Source organism: Dromiciops gliroides, chromosome 4 (assembly GCF_019393635.1).
Source record: "Dromiciops gliroides isolate mDroGli1 chromosome 4, mDroGli1.pri, whole genome shotgun sequence".
NCBI classification, from domain to species: domain Eukaryota; kingdom Metazoa; phylum Chordata; class Mammalia; order Microbiotheria; family Microbiotheriidae; genus Dromiciops; species Dromiciops gliroides.
The window spans coordinates 386,209,890-386,223,839 of NC_057864.1; the positions used below are offsets into that span (position 1 = coordinate 386,209,890).

The window sequence follows — 13,950 nt, forward strand, 5'->3', positions numbered from 1 at the left end:
CACCACTGCCAGAAACACCCCGGGTGGTCCGCTCTTGTCCCTAGCTCCCGGCCCTGCTCGGGGCTCCCCTGCTGCTCGGCATCCTCCCGCCCAATCTGCCAGTAGCCTTAGCGCCTTCTTCCCCTCCCCCCCCACTCCTTTTCAGTCAAGAACACAACTCAGAACCCGAGCTTCCCGGGGGTGGGCCCAGGCTACCCTCCCTCCCTCCACACCCTGACCCTGACCGGCCCGTTGCTTACCACCTCCTAAACCCCGAACCCCAGTCCTAGATTGGCTTCTGCGCCTCTCCTCCCTTCCCTCCCCCACTCCACCTCTTGGCCCCACCCTGCCCCTGACTGGCCGCCTCCTGCCTTTTCCCTCCCCCGCCCCTCAGCCCTGCCCCTGACTGGCCACCTCCTGCCTTCTCCCTCCCCCGCCCCTCAGCCCTACCCCTGACTGGCTGCCTCCTGCCTCCCCTTCCCCCTGCCCCCGGCCCCGCCATGCTCCTGATTGGCCGCTCCCTTCACCGCCCCCATCCCCACCCCCGTCCCCAGCCCTGCCTGACTGGCCGTCTCCTTTCTCCCCTCCCCCGAGGCTGGCGGGGCCTGGGCTTGGAACGGGCCCGGGATTGGCTGTGGCCCCGCGCCTCATTCAGACCGGACAGCTCCTAGCAACCGGGCAGACGCGGTACCACTCGAAGGCAGCCGAACCCGGGGGGCTCCCTTCACGTCCCGTGGCACCATGGCCTCTAAACAAGCCAAAAAGAAAGAGCTTCATCGCATTAACTCCGCGCACGGGTTCGAGAAGACGAAAGAGTAAGGGAGCGCTTCCCACATTATCCCCTCCCTGCTCACCGTCCACCCTTCCCCCAATCAACCTTGCCTCCGCCCCGGTGGGAGGGTGGGGGACAGGCTGCAGAATCACCCCAAAATCTCCCGGGATCGGGGCCCTAGAGACCACTCGGCCCGACCCTCTCGCTTTTCTGAGGAAACTGAGGCCCAGAGAGGTTGAGCGACCTGACCAAAGGCACATAGAGTTAGGGGCAGGCTCCAAACCCACCCTTATATCCTGCCTCTCCTGGTTCCCCAGAACCCTGCTTCCCCCCATTTCTGTTTCCCGTCCCCTCCCTCCAACTTCCTTCTTAACAGCCACGCCCTCCCCGCTAGTGAATTGTAAAGGTTCCAGCTGGGGCCGCTAGGTGGTGCAGTGGATAAGAGTGCTGGGCTTGGAGTCAGGAAGAGCTGAGTTCAAATGCAGACTCAGACACTTGACATTTACTAATTGTTTGACCCTGGGCAAGTCACTCAACCCTCATTGCCCCGCCAAAACAAACAAACAAACAAATAAACGGACAGACAAATTAATTAATTAGATGGATGAATGAATGAATAAATAAATAAATGGACACTTTATAAGGTGAGTGATGTTGCACCCCTGCCGGATTCAATAGGAAAAATTCTTCTTTAACATAATAGATATTCGTAATTAAGTTAAAAGTTCTATAAGAAGATAATATTGTTAATACATTTTCATGTTAATTAGTGTTAATGTTAATATTCTTTCTAAGAAGACATACCAACCAGCTTATTCTTTACACTATTGAGATTCCACGGCCTGTTTGTGGGCACACAGTCTTGTTTCTTCTTTCTTTCCAAAGGGGTACAGTTTCAGGTTAAGACTGATTTTTGACTTATATTCCTAGCACCTAACACAGGTACTTGGTCCATAGTGAGGGCTCAAGAAATAAATGCTTGTTGAATAGAATGGAATTGAGCAAGGATAGAGTTTTAAATGTTGGGAGTTGTTCTATTCCTTTCTTTTTTTCACTTATGATGGTGCCACCAAAACTTAGGTTCACACATGAGTGCTCCTACTCCAATGAGGTAATTTGTACTTTTTTTTTTAAAATGAATACATTTAAGCAAGATCAGTATATTTCCTCATGCCTGGTTGCCTGAGGTCTGGATTCCATATAGGCTATTTCATTTATTCTGACTGAAGTACCCTTTTTGTGTTGTAAAAACAACACATGTGTTTACATATGTTTCCCCCCCACACACACACAAATCTGTATAAAAGGGGGCAGCTAGGTGGCTCAGTGGATTAAGTACTGGTCCTGGATTCAGAAGGACCTGAGTTCAAATTTGGCCTCAGACACTTCACACTAGCTGTGTGACCCTGGGCAAGTCACTTAACCCTCACTGCCCCCCCCCAAATCTATTTGCATATGTTATTCCACACAGTCTTTCACTGGTATCATATTTGAAGCCTTTCCAAATTAGTAGGAACTTGGCAGTTTATGTTTTGTTGTTGTAGCCTTTGTGAATCCAGGGTTAACTCTAATTTTGTAAAGAGGTATCAGAAGAGGACATGAGTGGAAGGAAGATACACACAGTAGCTCTTAGGGATGCCAAAGCAATATTGACCCTGGTGATGTGTGTCTGCTAGTCAGAATGTAAGTCCTCCAAGCTTTGTTTTCTTCATCCCTGGGATTTACACAGCTGGATTTAACTGACAATTTTCACTCTCAGATCCTTAAAAGGTGAATACAGATATGCCATTGGGAGTGAATTTGCTGAAAAGGGGAGATAAGGGGAAGACTCCCAGAGGAGAGAAGGTATTGGTGAGGACATGATGGGACATTTCCCTCCCTTTATTCTTCCCTTCCTCTCTTCCTCTTTTTTCTCCTTTTCTCCCTCCTTTGCTCCCTAGCATAGAACTAGTATTTTCTTACTTCTCCTTGTCTTTTTTCTTTCTTTTTCCTCTTGGGAGATAGTTAAGCCCCTTCCCCAATTTCTCTTTCTTAAGAGGTTTTTTTTTTTTTTTTGTTGTTGTTGTTTTGCTATTGCTTTAAAGCTGGTTTCTCTAGAATAAATTAAGTTAACTAAATAATTGCATAACTGATCTTTGTGTGTCCCTTTACAAATGAGACAGAGGGAGAAGCAATAGTTGATAAAGTTCAATTGGAGAGATTAAAAAAAACCTAATTTCTCAGGGGCATTCCATGGTATAGGGGTTGTAGTGATAAAAGATATGAATAAAAGATACAATGCAAGTCATCATTGCAAGAATCAACTCACACATATTTTTCCAGGTACAGGGTTGGATTATCCATCAGAGCCTTCACCCCTTGCATCAGGTAGATAATCAGGGCCAAATTATTCTGAACATTTACATGTTTCCCCTCAGAAATGAAATGCTAAACCTTGGCAGCATATGATAAAGTTCAGGATCTGCAGCAATGCTCTGGAGAGATTCTGCTTTCTTAGCCTCACAAGACCCTTTTTCATGGGTAATCCAGGGCTTCAGTCTCAATAGGGTACTCTCCAGGAGGGATACACCCTTCTTTTCTTTTGCTTTACCATCAGCCAATGCAGCTCCTTGATTTTTGCCTTTCATTGGTCCATCCTCTTCCTGTCCTGGCTATGCAGACTTCAAGGGCTCTGTTGGCTTCAACTTTCTGCTACTATCTGGGGGGGTGGGGGTGGGTATGGGTTCTTTGGGATAGCTGGCTGAAAACAATACTCAGTCAATGAGCTTTGAGGCAGAATGATGTCACTCAGATCAACCTCTTCCTCATAAAGTTCCCAATCCCCACCAAAGGTAAAGCAGAATGAGATGAATTCCTAGGCATGGAACTCACACAACATTCTTCAGCTTCAGAGTATAGTCTATATTACTTGTAAGCTTCTGCCACTTTCCCATGTGCATAAATTCCCCATACATCTAACTTCATCTGTTAATAGCTGGCAGCTCTCTTCAGGCATCTGAGCAGTGCCCATGGATTCTGCCACAACTTTCATTGACTAAGGGCAACACGGTTTTCCTCTGGTTCTTCTTGCTTATCCGTTTAAAATATTTATTCGTGTCTTATTGTTACATCACAACTACTTCTGACTGTTGCTGTTTTCCTCTGCCCACCACACTGAACCTTGTAACAAAGAAAACTTATCAAAACAACTGATAAACTGATCCCATCTTGCACTGTAGGCATAATTCTGCTCCCTTCTTCTGCTGAGAGGAAAGAAAAATATTTTATTATTCTATACTTTTAGGACCAATATTAGTCATTAAAACTACTTCATTTGGTATCTTTTTAATTTTTCCTGTCACCATAGTACCAGTTACTGCTGGTGACTTGGTATTTCCTGGGTTGTGCTGTGGTCTTTACCCAGGAAGAACTCCTGCTCCTTTGTAGCTGCAAGCACTAGTTCTCTCTACCCTAGAACTGTGACCTGGAGTTTCCAAATAGTGCTGCACCCAGGGTTGTGGTCTCTTTCAGACGAGTTGTTTAATTCCCTTACCATCTCTGGACTGAGAGCTTCTGAAGCTGTTTCTGTTGCTGTCACCACCACCTACCTCTAAGGTTCACTGATGGTGTTTCCATGACATGTACTCCAGATTGGTCCCTACCCTGGTATTACAGATCCTTCCTCCCAACCTCCTAAGTAGTATAAGGCTGGAAACAATGTCTTACCCCAAACTTTTGTTGGCTGTATTGCCCCAGAATTCAATTTAAGTTGTTATTTTAAAGTTATTTTTAGGGGAATGTTGAAAGAGTTCAACTTGGTTGCTGCCTCATGTACATCATTTTGGCTCCCAAGTTTGACTTCCTTTTAGCTTTCTTTTGATGGATAGAATTGCTATAATTGTGCATATTTTTCTTCTGGTTCTGCTTGCTTTAGTCTGCATCAGTTCAAAAAATTTCCCAAGTTTTTGCTGAATTCCTCATACATTATTTCTTACTGCATGATAACCCATTACATTTGTCTGGTATGATTTACTCAACTATTCCTCAATATATCCATTTTGCTTCCACTTTTTTGAACTCACACAAAAAATGCATTTGATTATATTGATATATTAGAAGACTTTCTTTTCCTCCTTGACCTTTTTGGAGAATATTCCCAATTGTGGGATATTTGGGCTAAGGGGTGTGAAAAGTTTAGTGCTTTTTATTGTATAATTCCCAGTTGTATTTCAGAATGTTTGTATCAATTCACAGCTCTATCCACAGTATAGGTATAACTTTCTACTACCTGGCTAATACTATCCTCTTTACCACTTTTCTAGATGTGAGATAAATATTAGAATTGTTTAATTTGCATTTCTTTTATAGTTAGTGACTTGGAGAAATTTGTTGATGTGACTTTTGTTAGTTTCAATTTTCTTTTAAAAAATTGTTCTTATTCTTTGAATGTGCATCTATTTGGGAATGATTCTTGGTCATATGTATGTACACATATATGTGTTTATATACACATGCATATATTTGAGTCAGTTACTTATGTCTTGGGTTTTAGACTTGTTTCAGTGATATATGTATGATTCAAAGAATTTCATACTTTATAATTTTTCTATTTTAGGTGCATTGATTTTGTTCATGCAAGGGCTTTTACATTTTTTCATAATCAAAATCATCTATCTTGTCTTCTGTGATTTCTTCTAGCCTTTGAATGGTTTATCTCCCATCCTCAACCATAGTTGTGAAATATATCCCCTTCCAAGTCCCTTTCTTAAAATGTTCATATATTTTATCTTTAGATTTTAAAAATCCATTTGGAGATTATTGTTATGGTTATTCATTTAACTTTCATTCAATAAGAATTTATTAAATACCTGCTATTTGCCAGGTACTCTGATAGGCACCGGTTATTACCCCATACCTACTTTGTTCATTTGTGTATAAATATTTGAGGTCATAGGTTTTATTGCTAATTCCTTTCTTAGCATTTCTACTATAATCCTTTTCACTGCCTTGTAACTATTTTCTATCATATATTGTTTGGTGGATGTATATTGGCAGTTTTCTACCTTTCTCTTCCTTTTTAGCTGAAAACTTGAAAAAAAAGATGTGCAAGACCCCAGGCATATATATTTCTATCAATCCTGTCTATGGAGACTTCATTCCTGCCTAGGGTCCCGTCATCCAATGTATTAAAAACTGTGTTCCAGAAATCCAAAACCCATTCTCTGAGACTATTTTCTTGACCATATTATCTTTTTGGACAATCTTCCTTTCTCTTCTGAAGAAGCCTTTGTTTTTTTATTAGCAGCAGTAGTGAAAACACCACCTGTGCACCTAAGATTTTTATATTTTCACTAATGACATTTATCTTTAAAAACCCTTGCTAAATTCCTCCTGGAATTGTCATTTTTGTCCAAAGGAATTACCAGAAGTGCACAGTAGTTATCTATGTAGAGAAGCCAATGGAAAGTTCCCTGTCACATCCTGGGTACAACCACCTAAAATTACTCATATTTTTTTTCCTTTTGACCCTTCGTGGATGATCCCACAACTGATACTACCTATGGATCTATAACATTATCCCTTGGAGGACAAGATGCAGCTTCTTCCATATATGGTCTGGCTCAAATTCATCAGGAAGATTCTTATATCTGTTTAGCTCCAGGAGTTCAGTAGGCCACCTTCTTTATGTTTTCATCTGTGGGATTTTCTTCTATACTTCCATCTCCTAACATGGGTGTGGATTTCCTAATGCGTCTTCAAATCTTTTTTTTCCCCATTTTGTTTGTTTGTGTGTGTGTGTGTGTGTGAGGCAGTTGGGGTTAAGTGACTTGCCCAGGGTCACACAGCTAGTAAGTGTTAAGTGTCTGAGGCCGGATTTGAACTCAGGTCCTCCTGAATCCAGGGCCAGTGCCCTACCCACTGCGCCACCTAGCTGCCCCCATTTTGTTTTAATATTGGAAGTTTTGTATATATTTTAAAAATTAAAGACATACTTAATTCTTTCTAATGCCTTAGAGAGTAGAAAGGTATTCTTTAAGTCTCTTCACCTTCTAACAGGAAGGACAGCCTACATCTTAATATTTAGCAGTCATTTGTCCATGACATAATAATAATAGCTAACATTAGTATAGTACTTACTTTATACTAGATACTGTTCTGAGTGACTTATAATTATTATTTCATTTGATCCTCACAACAGCCCTAAGAGGTAAGTACTATTATTGTCTCTATTTTTCACGTGAGTACTTGCCGAGGGTCACACAGCTAATAAGACTGATTTGAACTCAGGTCTTCTCAACTCCAGGCCCACCTAGCTGACAGTAATACAAACATTGTACCATGTATGCGGGTCACTGTAGAAGTATTCTCATTTGACATACTTGATGGAACAGAGAGCTTCAGTTTTTCTTTTCAGACCTCCTTTAGGAACAGCTTTGGTGAAATGCTTGTGGGTATCTTCAAATATGAAGTTGTGGAGTCATTAGCATCTTACCTTGCCTTGTCCTTTTCTTGCTTATCTTTTTTAAAGCAACTTTTCTCCTTCTCTAATCCTCCTCTTCCTGTTTATCCTTGGGTTCTCCTACTTCTCCTTCTCAGATCCTTCTGTTCTAGTTTTTTTCCCTTCATCTGTAGCCTTTCAGTTCAAGTCTTATAACTTCTTTATTGCTTTCAAATTCCCCTTCTCCAGAATTTTCCTCTTCTGTGTTATAGTTTAAAAACTCTCCAAGTTTCTTTTATGTTTACCCCTTCTCTTCTTCTTTGGCCCAAGGCAGCTAAATAAAATGGATAAAGATTTGGACTTGAAATCAGGAAGTCTTGAGTTCAGATCTAACCCCAGACTTTTAATAGCTGTTTGAACCTGGGCAAGCCACTCAAGCTGTCTGTCTCAGTTTCTTCAACTGTGAAATAGGGATAATAATAACACCTACTTTGCTCACCTATATTAAAAAGATCATGTGAGATAATATTTGTTAAGATATAATGTAAAACATGTTTTATTTTTAGCAAATATAAAACATTTACTGTATAAATACTTATTCCCCTTCCTGTTCCCTTCTTCCTCCTTCCACACAATATTTTGGAAATAGAATGGCCTAAAATACTCTTCCTTCCTTCCTTCCTTCCTTCCTTCCTTCCTTCCTTCCTTCCTTCCTTCCTTCCTTCCTTCCTTCCTTCCTTCCTTCCTTCCTTCCTTCCTTCCTTTCTTTTTTTCACAGGCAATGAGGGTTAAGTGATTTGCACAGGGTCACACAGCTAGTAAGTGTCAAGTATCTGAGGCTGTATTTGAACTCAGGTGCTCCTTAATCCAGGGCCAGTGTTTTATCCACTGTGCCACCTAGCTGCTCTCTATAATATACTAACAACAATTATTCATAGACATCAAAATTACCTTCTGTAGTACCACCTTTGAAAATGGATAACTATTTATAGAGACCAAAGGATCAACAGAGCCACATCACTATTTAAAAATAGTACATTATAGAGGGGCTTACTTTCTACTAAATATTGAAGGGTTTTCATTACTCCTAATGTCCTAATTAAATTTAAGCACATGCCTAAAAATAATAAAAAAAAAGTTTAGCTAGTAATTTGAAGTACCAATGGGGAAAAAAGCAAGATTGCCTTTGCTTAATTAGACTACTTCTTTTTTTTTAACTCCTCCTAAAATGTAGGAGTTTCTTCAGTAGTATTTGGACCTAAAGAGAGAAAAAAAAAAAAAGAACTTTTAAATGATTGCCATTCAGACCATAAAAAATTTTATCCAAATTTACCCTTCTTTTTATTACACCATATCACCAATAGGACGATGGTGCCACATATAGAAACAGAGAAGATAAGGAGATGGGAATATGCTTTTTCTGGGAGGGGTTTGGAGAAATAGATATATTTTGTTTGGCTTCAGATATATTGTTTGAAATTCTGTATATTGGACTTGAAATTAGTGTTTGTATTTTGGTCACTTGTTGGGTGATGTTGAGTAAAATGCTTAACCACTCTAATTTCCTCATATATAAAATGAGGGGTTAAGCAATTTATCTGTGTTCTCCTCCAGCTGTAATATTTCATTCTCATCAATCAATCAATAAACATTTATTAAGCATGCACAGTATGTCAAACACTGTGTTAAATTCTAGGGATACAAAAAGAAACAAAGACTGGCCCCTGCCCTCAAGGAGTTTACAATCTACTGGGGAAACAGTATGCAAATCCCCTTGAATTAAGATCAAAAGATTGATAGTTTAGAGCTAAAAGAGCACATAGAGGTCATCTAGTCCAACTCCATCCTTTTACAAATGAGGAAACTGAAGCCCAGGGATGCTGAGTGACCTACTCAAAATCCCATTGGTAGGAGGTCATCTAATGACTACCAACTCTAGTTCTTTTTTCCCCCTAAGCTATGTTGACTTTTAAAAGTCCATTAATCTGGGGGCAGCTAGGTGGCACAGTGGATAAAGTACCGGCCCTGGATTCAGGAGTACCTGAGTTCAAATCTGGCCTCAGACACTTGACACTTACTAGCTGTGTGACCCTGGGCAAGTCACTTAACCCCCATTGCCTGGCAAAAAAAAAAAAAAAAGGCAAATTAATCTGTAAGTCAACGGAGTTAACATTTGGGTAAAGATGTTTAGCAGCCAGATGGAAATAGGCGACTGGAGTTCTGGGGAAGTGTTTCCAGTGACCTTATAAATGTGGGAGACATCTTCATAGAGATAAGTTATGAGAGTCAATAAAATTATCAAGAGGGAGAGAGAAGGTGAAGGACAGAATCCTAATGTAAGGACCAAATTTTAATTGGGTGGCTCTCCATAATATTGGGGTTCAGAAAATAATGAGAGACAGCTAGGTCCAAAGTTTCCTCCCTTCCAAACTGCCTTTTTTAGTTATTTATCCCAGACTAATAAGAAAGGAGATTAACAGCTTCTTTTCTACAAACAAACCAGGTTTTATTAAAGGGAACAAAATTTACAACACAGGTGAAGTTGATAAAGCCAGGGAAAATGAGGAAGAGAAAAAGAATAAGCTCCCTGGCTCTAGCAAAGACTGACTCAAACCCCAAACTTGCTTGCTGCTCAGCTAGCTCAAAGAGCTGGCCTCACTTCCACTCACCACCTGGGGTCCGTAGTTTTTTAGTGAGAGTCAGCTGTGCAGTCCCTCTCCGAAGCTCTCTTACCCCAGAATGAATGTCTCTTCCCTTCCTAGTTCCTCTCTCCTTCCCCCAAAGAGGAGGTTCTTCAAGCTGATTGTTTGAGAGTGGTCTCTTGCTGACATCAGTAGGATACCAACACTTCACTCAGGGCTGGCCAGGTGTGGCCTCCATCCAACCATCCTTAAGTAGATACTTAGTCGGTTTCTCATTCTCACCCAATTCAAACAATACTAAACCAATCAGGTGGGGCTCCTGGGTGTTTGCCAAATTCCATTATTTTATCACAATAAAAAGGTTCTTATGTTGTATTAAAAGTCTTGAAGTTTATGATAACATTGTATAACTTGAATCAGGAGAATTTTGAAATAGTAAATAGGTAGTTACAGTGAATTAATAAATATGCAACTACACCTGCAGCTCTTGAATGACTTCTTTGTTGTTTTCCTATGGATTTTCTTGAGTCCCTGGATCCCTAAGACTTATCTGAGTCATAGTTATTCTTCTGATGTATGTATTTAAGCATAGGACCTTCACATAATATAATCCCTTTATTTTCTGTAAATTTCAAATGCTTTTATTTAATATCTTTCTTTTTCTAGTCAGTCATCTTTTGGGAGTAGCACACAGTCTGGTTTGACTGAAATAAGAAGAGGAAAATTCCCAATTTGGCCAGAATGGAATGAAGCAGATATAAATGCAGAAAAGTGGGATGGAGGAAAGGGAGCAAAGGAAAAAGACAAATCTGGAAAAAGCCCCATTTTAGTAAGTAGAATGCAAACTTTCTGGATTTTCATTTTCAAGTTCATTTAAAAATTTTAGTTTACTATATGCTTTGTGATATATGGTATTTTGGAGCAGCCCATCACCAGGCTGCCTTCAGAGTGATTAATTTTGTGAATTCAGCAATTCTTCAAGATTATCTAATAAGTTTCATTTAATCCTAAAGAGATAAGAGGAAGGCCCTTTAAAATGTTTCCACAGAGTTATTTCAAAATTACTCAAATTTTGGAGAGGTTTTTATTTGCCTTGCCACTCACACTATATTTTGGGCTGCCTTGGTATCCTCAGTGATTAGTACAGTGCCTGTCATGTAGTAGGTGCCTAATAAATGTTTGTTGAATGACTGATCCACACTGATAAAATCGTAGTTCCTTTAAGTATTTTCTTGTTTTCAAAAAACATTTCAAAAACTTTCCTGTTCCATCTGCTAGGTTGAGCTCAGTATTCAAATATGATTTTAAGTAGAAATTTACTTAACAGTAATACTCTTAGAGGAATAGTTCTTAATCTTTTTGTGTCATGGATCCCTTTTGCCATCTGGTAAAGACTATTGTGTGGGCCAAATTTAATATACGGAGAGTTAATTGGGTGGCTCACCGAAATATTGGGGTCCCGGAAATAATGAGGAACCTCTAGGTTCAAAGCTCCCTCCCCTCCGAACTGCCTTTTTAGATATTTCTCCCAGGCCAATAAGAAAGGAGCCTTACAGCCTTTTTTCCACAAACAGATCAGATTTTATTAATTGGGAATTAAAAAAACAGCAAAGGTGAAATTAATAAAAATCAAAGATAAAGGAATAGGGAAAAAGTAATACGGATAATCCTCCTAGCTCTAACCTAAGTCTATACAATCCCCAACTTGCTTCCAGTTAGGCTAATTCAAAAGAAAGCAGGGCTTTTATGTTAACTCACCACCTGAGCATTTACTCCTGCTGCTCGCACCACCAGAAAAAAAGAAAGAAACCCTGGAAGAGACTCAGACTCCCCTCAATGAGCATCTAATCTTCCTCCCCCAAAAGGGGAGGTCCTTCAAAAACTGCCTGTGGAGAGAGGTTTTCTCCTTCTGACATCAGTGGTATATGTCACTTCAGGGCAGGCCAGGTATGGCCACTCCCAATGAGTCAGCCAAATTCCAATAATCTTACCACACTATGGACCTCTTCTTATGAGATTTTAAATCCATAAAATTACAAACATAGGATAACAAAGGAATTAAGATACAATTATCAAAGCATTTTTAAATAAGGTCACAGAATCCCCCCAAGGTTAAGAAATTCTGTCCTAGAATAAATTCTGTCCTCATAAAATTTTTAATATGCTAGGCTAATAAATTTTCAGTCATAAATGCTAGGCAGCTAGGTGCATAGTGGATAGAGCACCAGGTTCAGAGCCAGAAACATTGCAGTTCAAATCTGGCCACTGACTCCTACTAGCTATGTGCCCTGGGGAAGTCACTTAACCTCTCTGTGCCTCAGTTTCCTCATCTGTAAAATGGGGGTAAAGTAACATCTGTCTCTTAGGATTGTTGTGAGGATCAAGTGAAATAATAATTTTATTTGTTTTGTTCTGGTTTTTGGTTTTGTGGGGCAATGGGGATTAAGTGACTTGCCCATGGTCACACAGATAGTGTCTAAGGCTGGATTTGAACTCAGATCCTCTTGAATCCAGGGCCAGTGCTTTATCCACTGTGCCACCTAACTGCCCCCGAAATAATAATTTTAAAGGACTTAGTGCAGTGCCTGGCATATAGTAAGTACCATATTGCTATTATTTTAACATAGTATTCTGAAATTGTAGGCAATAACAATGTTCTGTTCATGAAATGCTGTACCACTGCAGATGAATGAAAGTATGGAATACTTTGTACAGGACACCTAGGTACTCAATAGTTTCAGCTCTTAGTTATGTCATATTTTTGATAAAATCCTAAATATAGACATGTGAGAGAATATTCTGGAGACATTCTGGTTAATATTAGGTACATCTACACATATTTCCTAGCAGGCTTTTTTCTGATGGCCTTGAATCTATGTGAAAAGTCTTGCAAAAATATAAAATGTGAATCACATATAGTTATAAATTTAATGAGTCACAGAATTATTATGTCAAATTTAGAGCTGGGAGATACCTTACAGACCATTTATTCTGACTATCACCTCAATTTATAGATGTGGAAACTGAGACCCAGAGATGTTAAATGATTTGCCCAAGGTTATATAAGTAGTAGCAGGCAGCTAGGTAGTATGGGTCCTGGAGACATGAAGACTCACCTTCCTGAGTTCACATCTAGTCTCTGACTCTAACTATATGACCCTAGGCAAGTTACTTAATCCCCGTATGCCTCCGTTTCCTCATCTGTAAAATGAGCTGGAGAAGGAAATGGCAAACCACTCCAGTATCTTTGCCAAGAAAACCCCAAATGGGGTCACGAAGAGTTGGACATGACTAAAAAATGACTGAACAAAAACAAGTACAAGTATAAGTGACTGGGGAGTTTTGAACCTAGGTATTCTGACTTCCCTTTATTGAAAAGAATAGAACATTGACAGGAAATATAAAATTTATAAAAATCTGTAATTATACTTGTCCTTTAATTTTTGTGATTCATATACTGTTTATAATAAATGGTGGGTTATTACGTGAACACTAAGAGAACTCAGTTTATTTACTAATTGTTTATTTTTAATTTTTGACATCTCTTGGCAAGTATATGAATGATTTATTTGGCTTATAAAGAGAAAATTTCCTTTTCCAGTGGTTTTTAATGACTTTTTGATTCCCTAATGTACACCTTTATTTTTTTGCCTGTAATAGCATTTATTTGATGATCCTGAAGGAAAGATTGAAATACCTCCATCACTAAAAGTTTTTACATGGAAACGTCCACAGGAAGTTTTGATGAACAAGGTACAAAGCTTTGTTTTCATTACCAATAAAGTGTATTGATCAATACTTTGGATACTGTATTACAAATATATAATTAATTAATAATAAGAATTATAATAGTTAACATATATGTGTATATGTGTATATATACATATATATGGATGCATAGCTCTTTAAGGTTTGCAAAGTACATTAAAATATTGATTCATTTGATCCTTACAACCATGGGAGATAGGTGCTGTTATTATCCCAGTTTATAGATGAGAAAACTCAGACAAAAAGTGATTAGTGGACTTGCTCAGGGCCACACAGCTAGTAAGTGTCTGGGGTCAGATTTGAACTTGTCTTCCTGACTCTAGACCCAATGATCTCTCCATTGTGGTACGTTGCTGCATCTCAATATTCAA

The 13,950-nt window shown here is 39.5% G+C and overlaps 1 protein-coding gene across 1 annotated transcript in view; it reads left to right on the plus strand.

Annotated features, from left to right (window-relative positions):
• Positions 1-660: 660 nt before the first annotated feature.
• ADGB (androglobin) overlaps positions 661-13,950 on the plus strand; it is a 167,417-nt gene continuing 154,127 nt past the window's right edge. Inside the window, exons 1-3 of the mRNA XM_043999579.1 lie at positions 661-794; positions 10,478-10,640; positions 13,472-13,564. Of these exons, the coding sequence (XP_043855514.1) occupies positions 721-794; positions 10,478-10,640; positions 13,472-13,564 (330 nt within the window). The 5' untranslated portion in view covers positions 661-720. The remainder of the gene's footprint in view (positions 795-10,477; positions 10,641-13,471; positions 13,565-13,950) is intronic.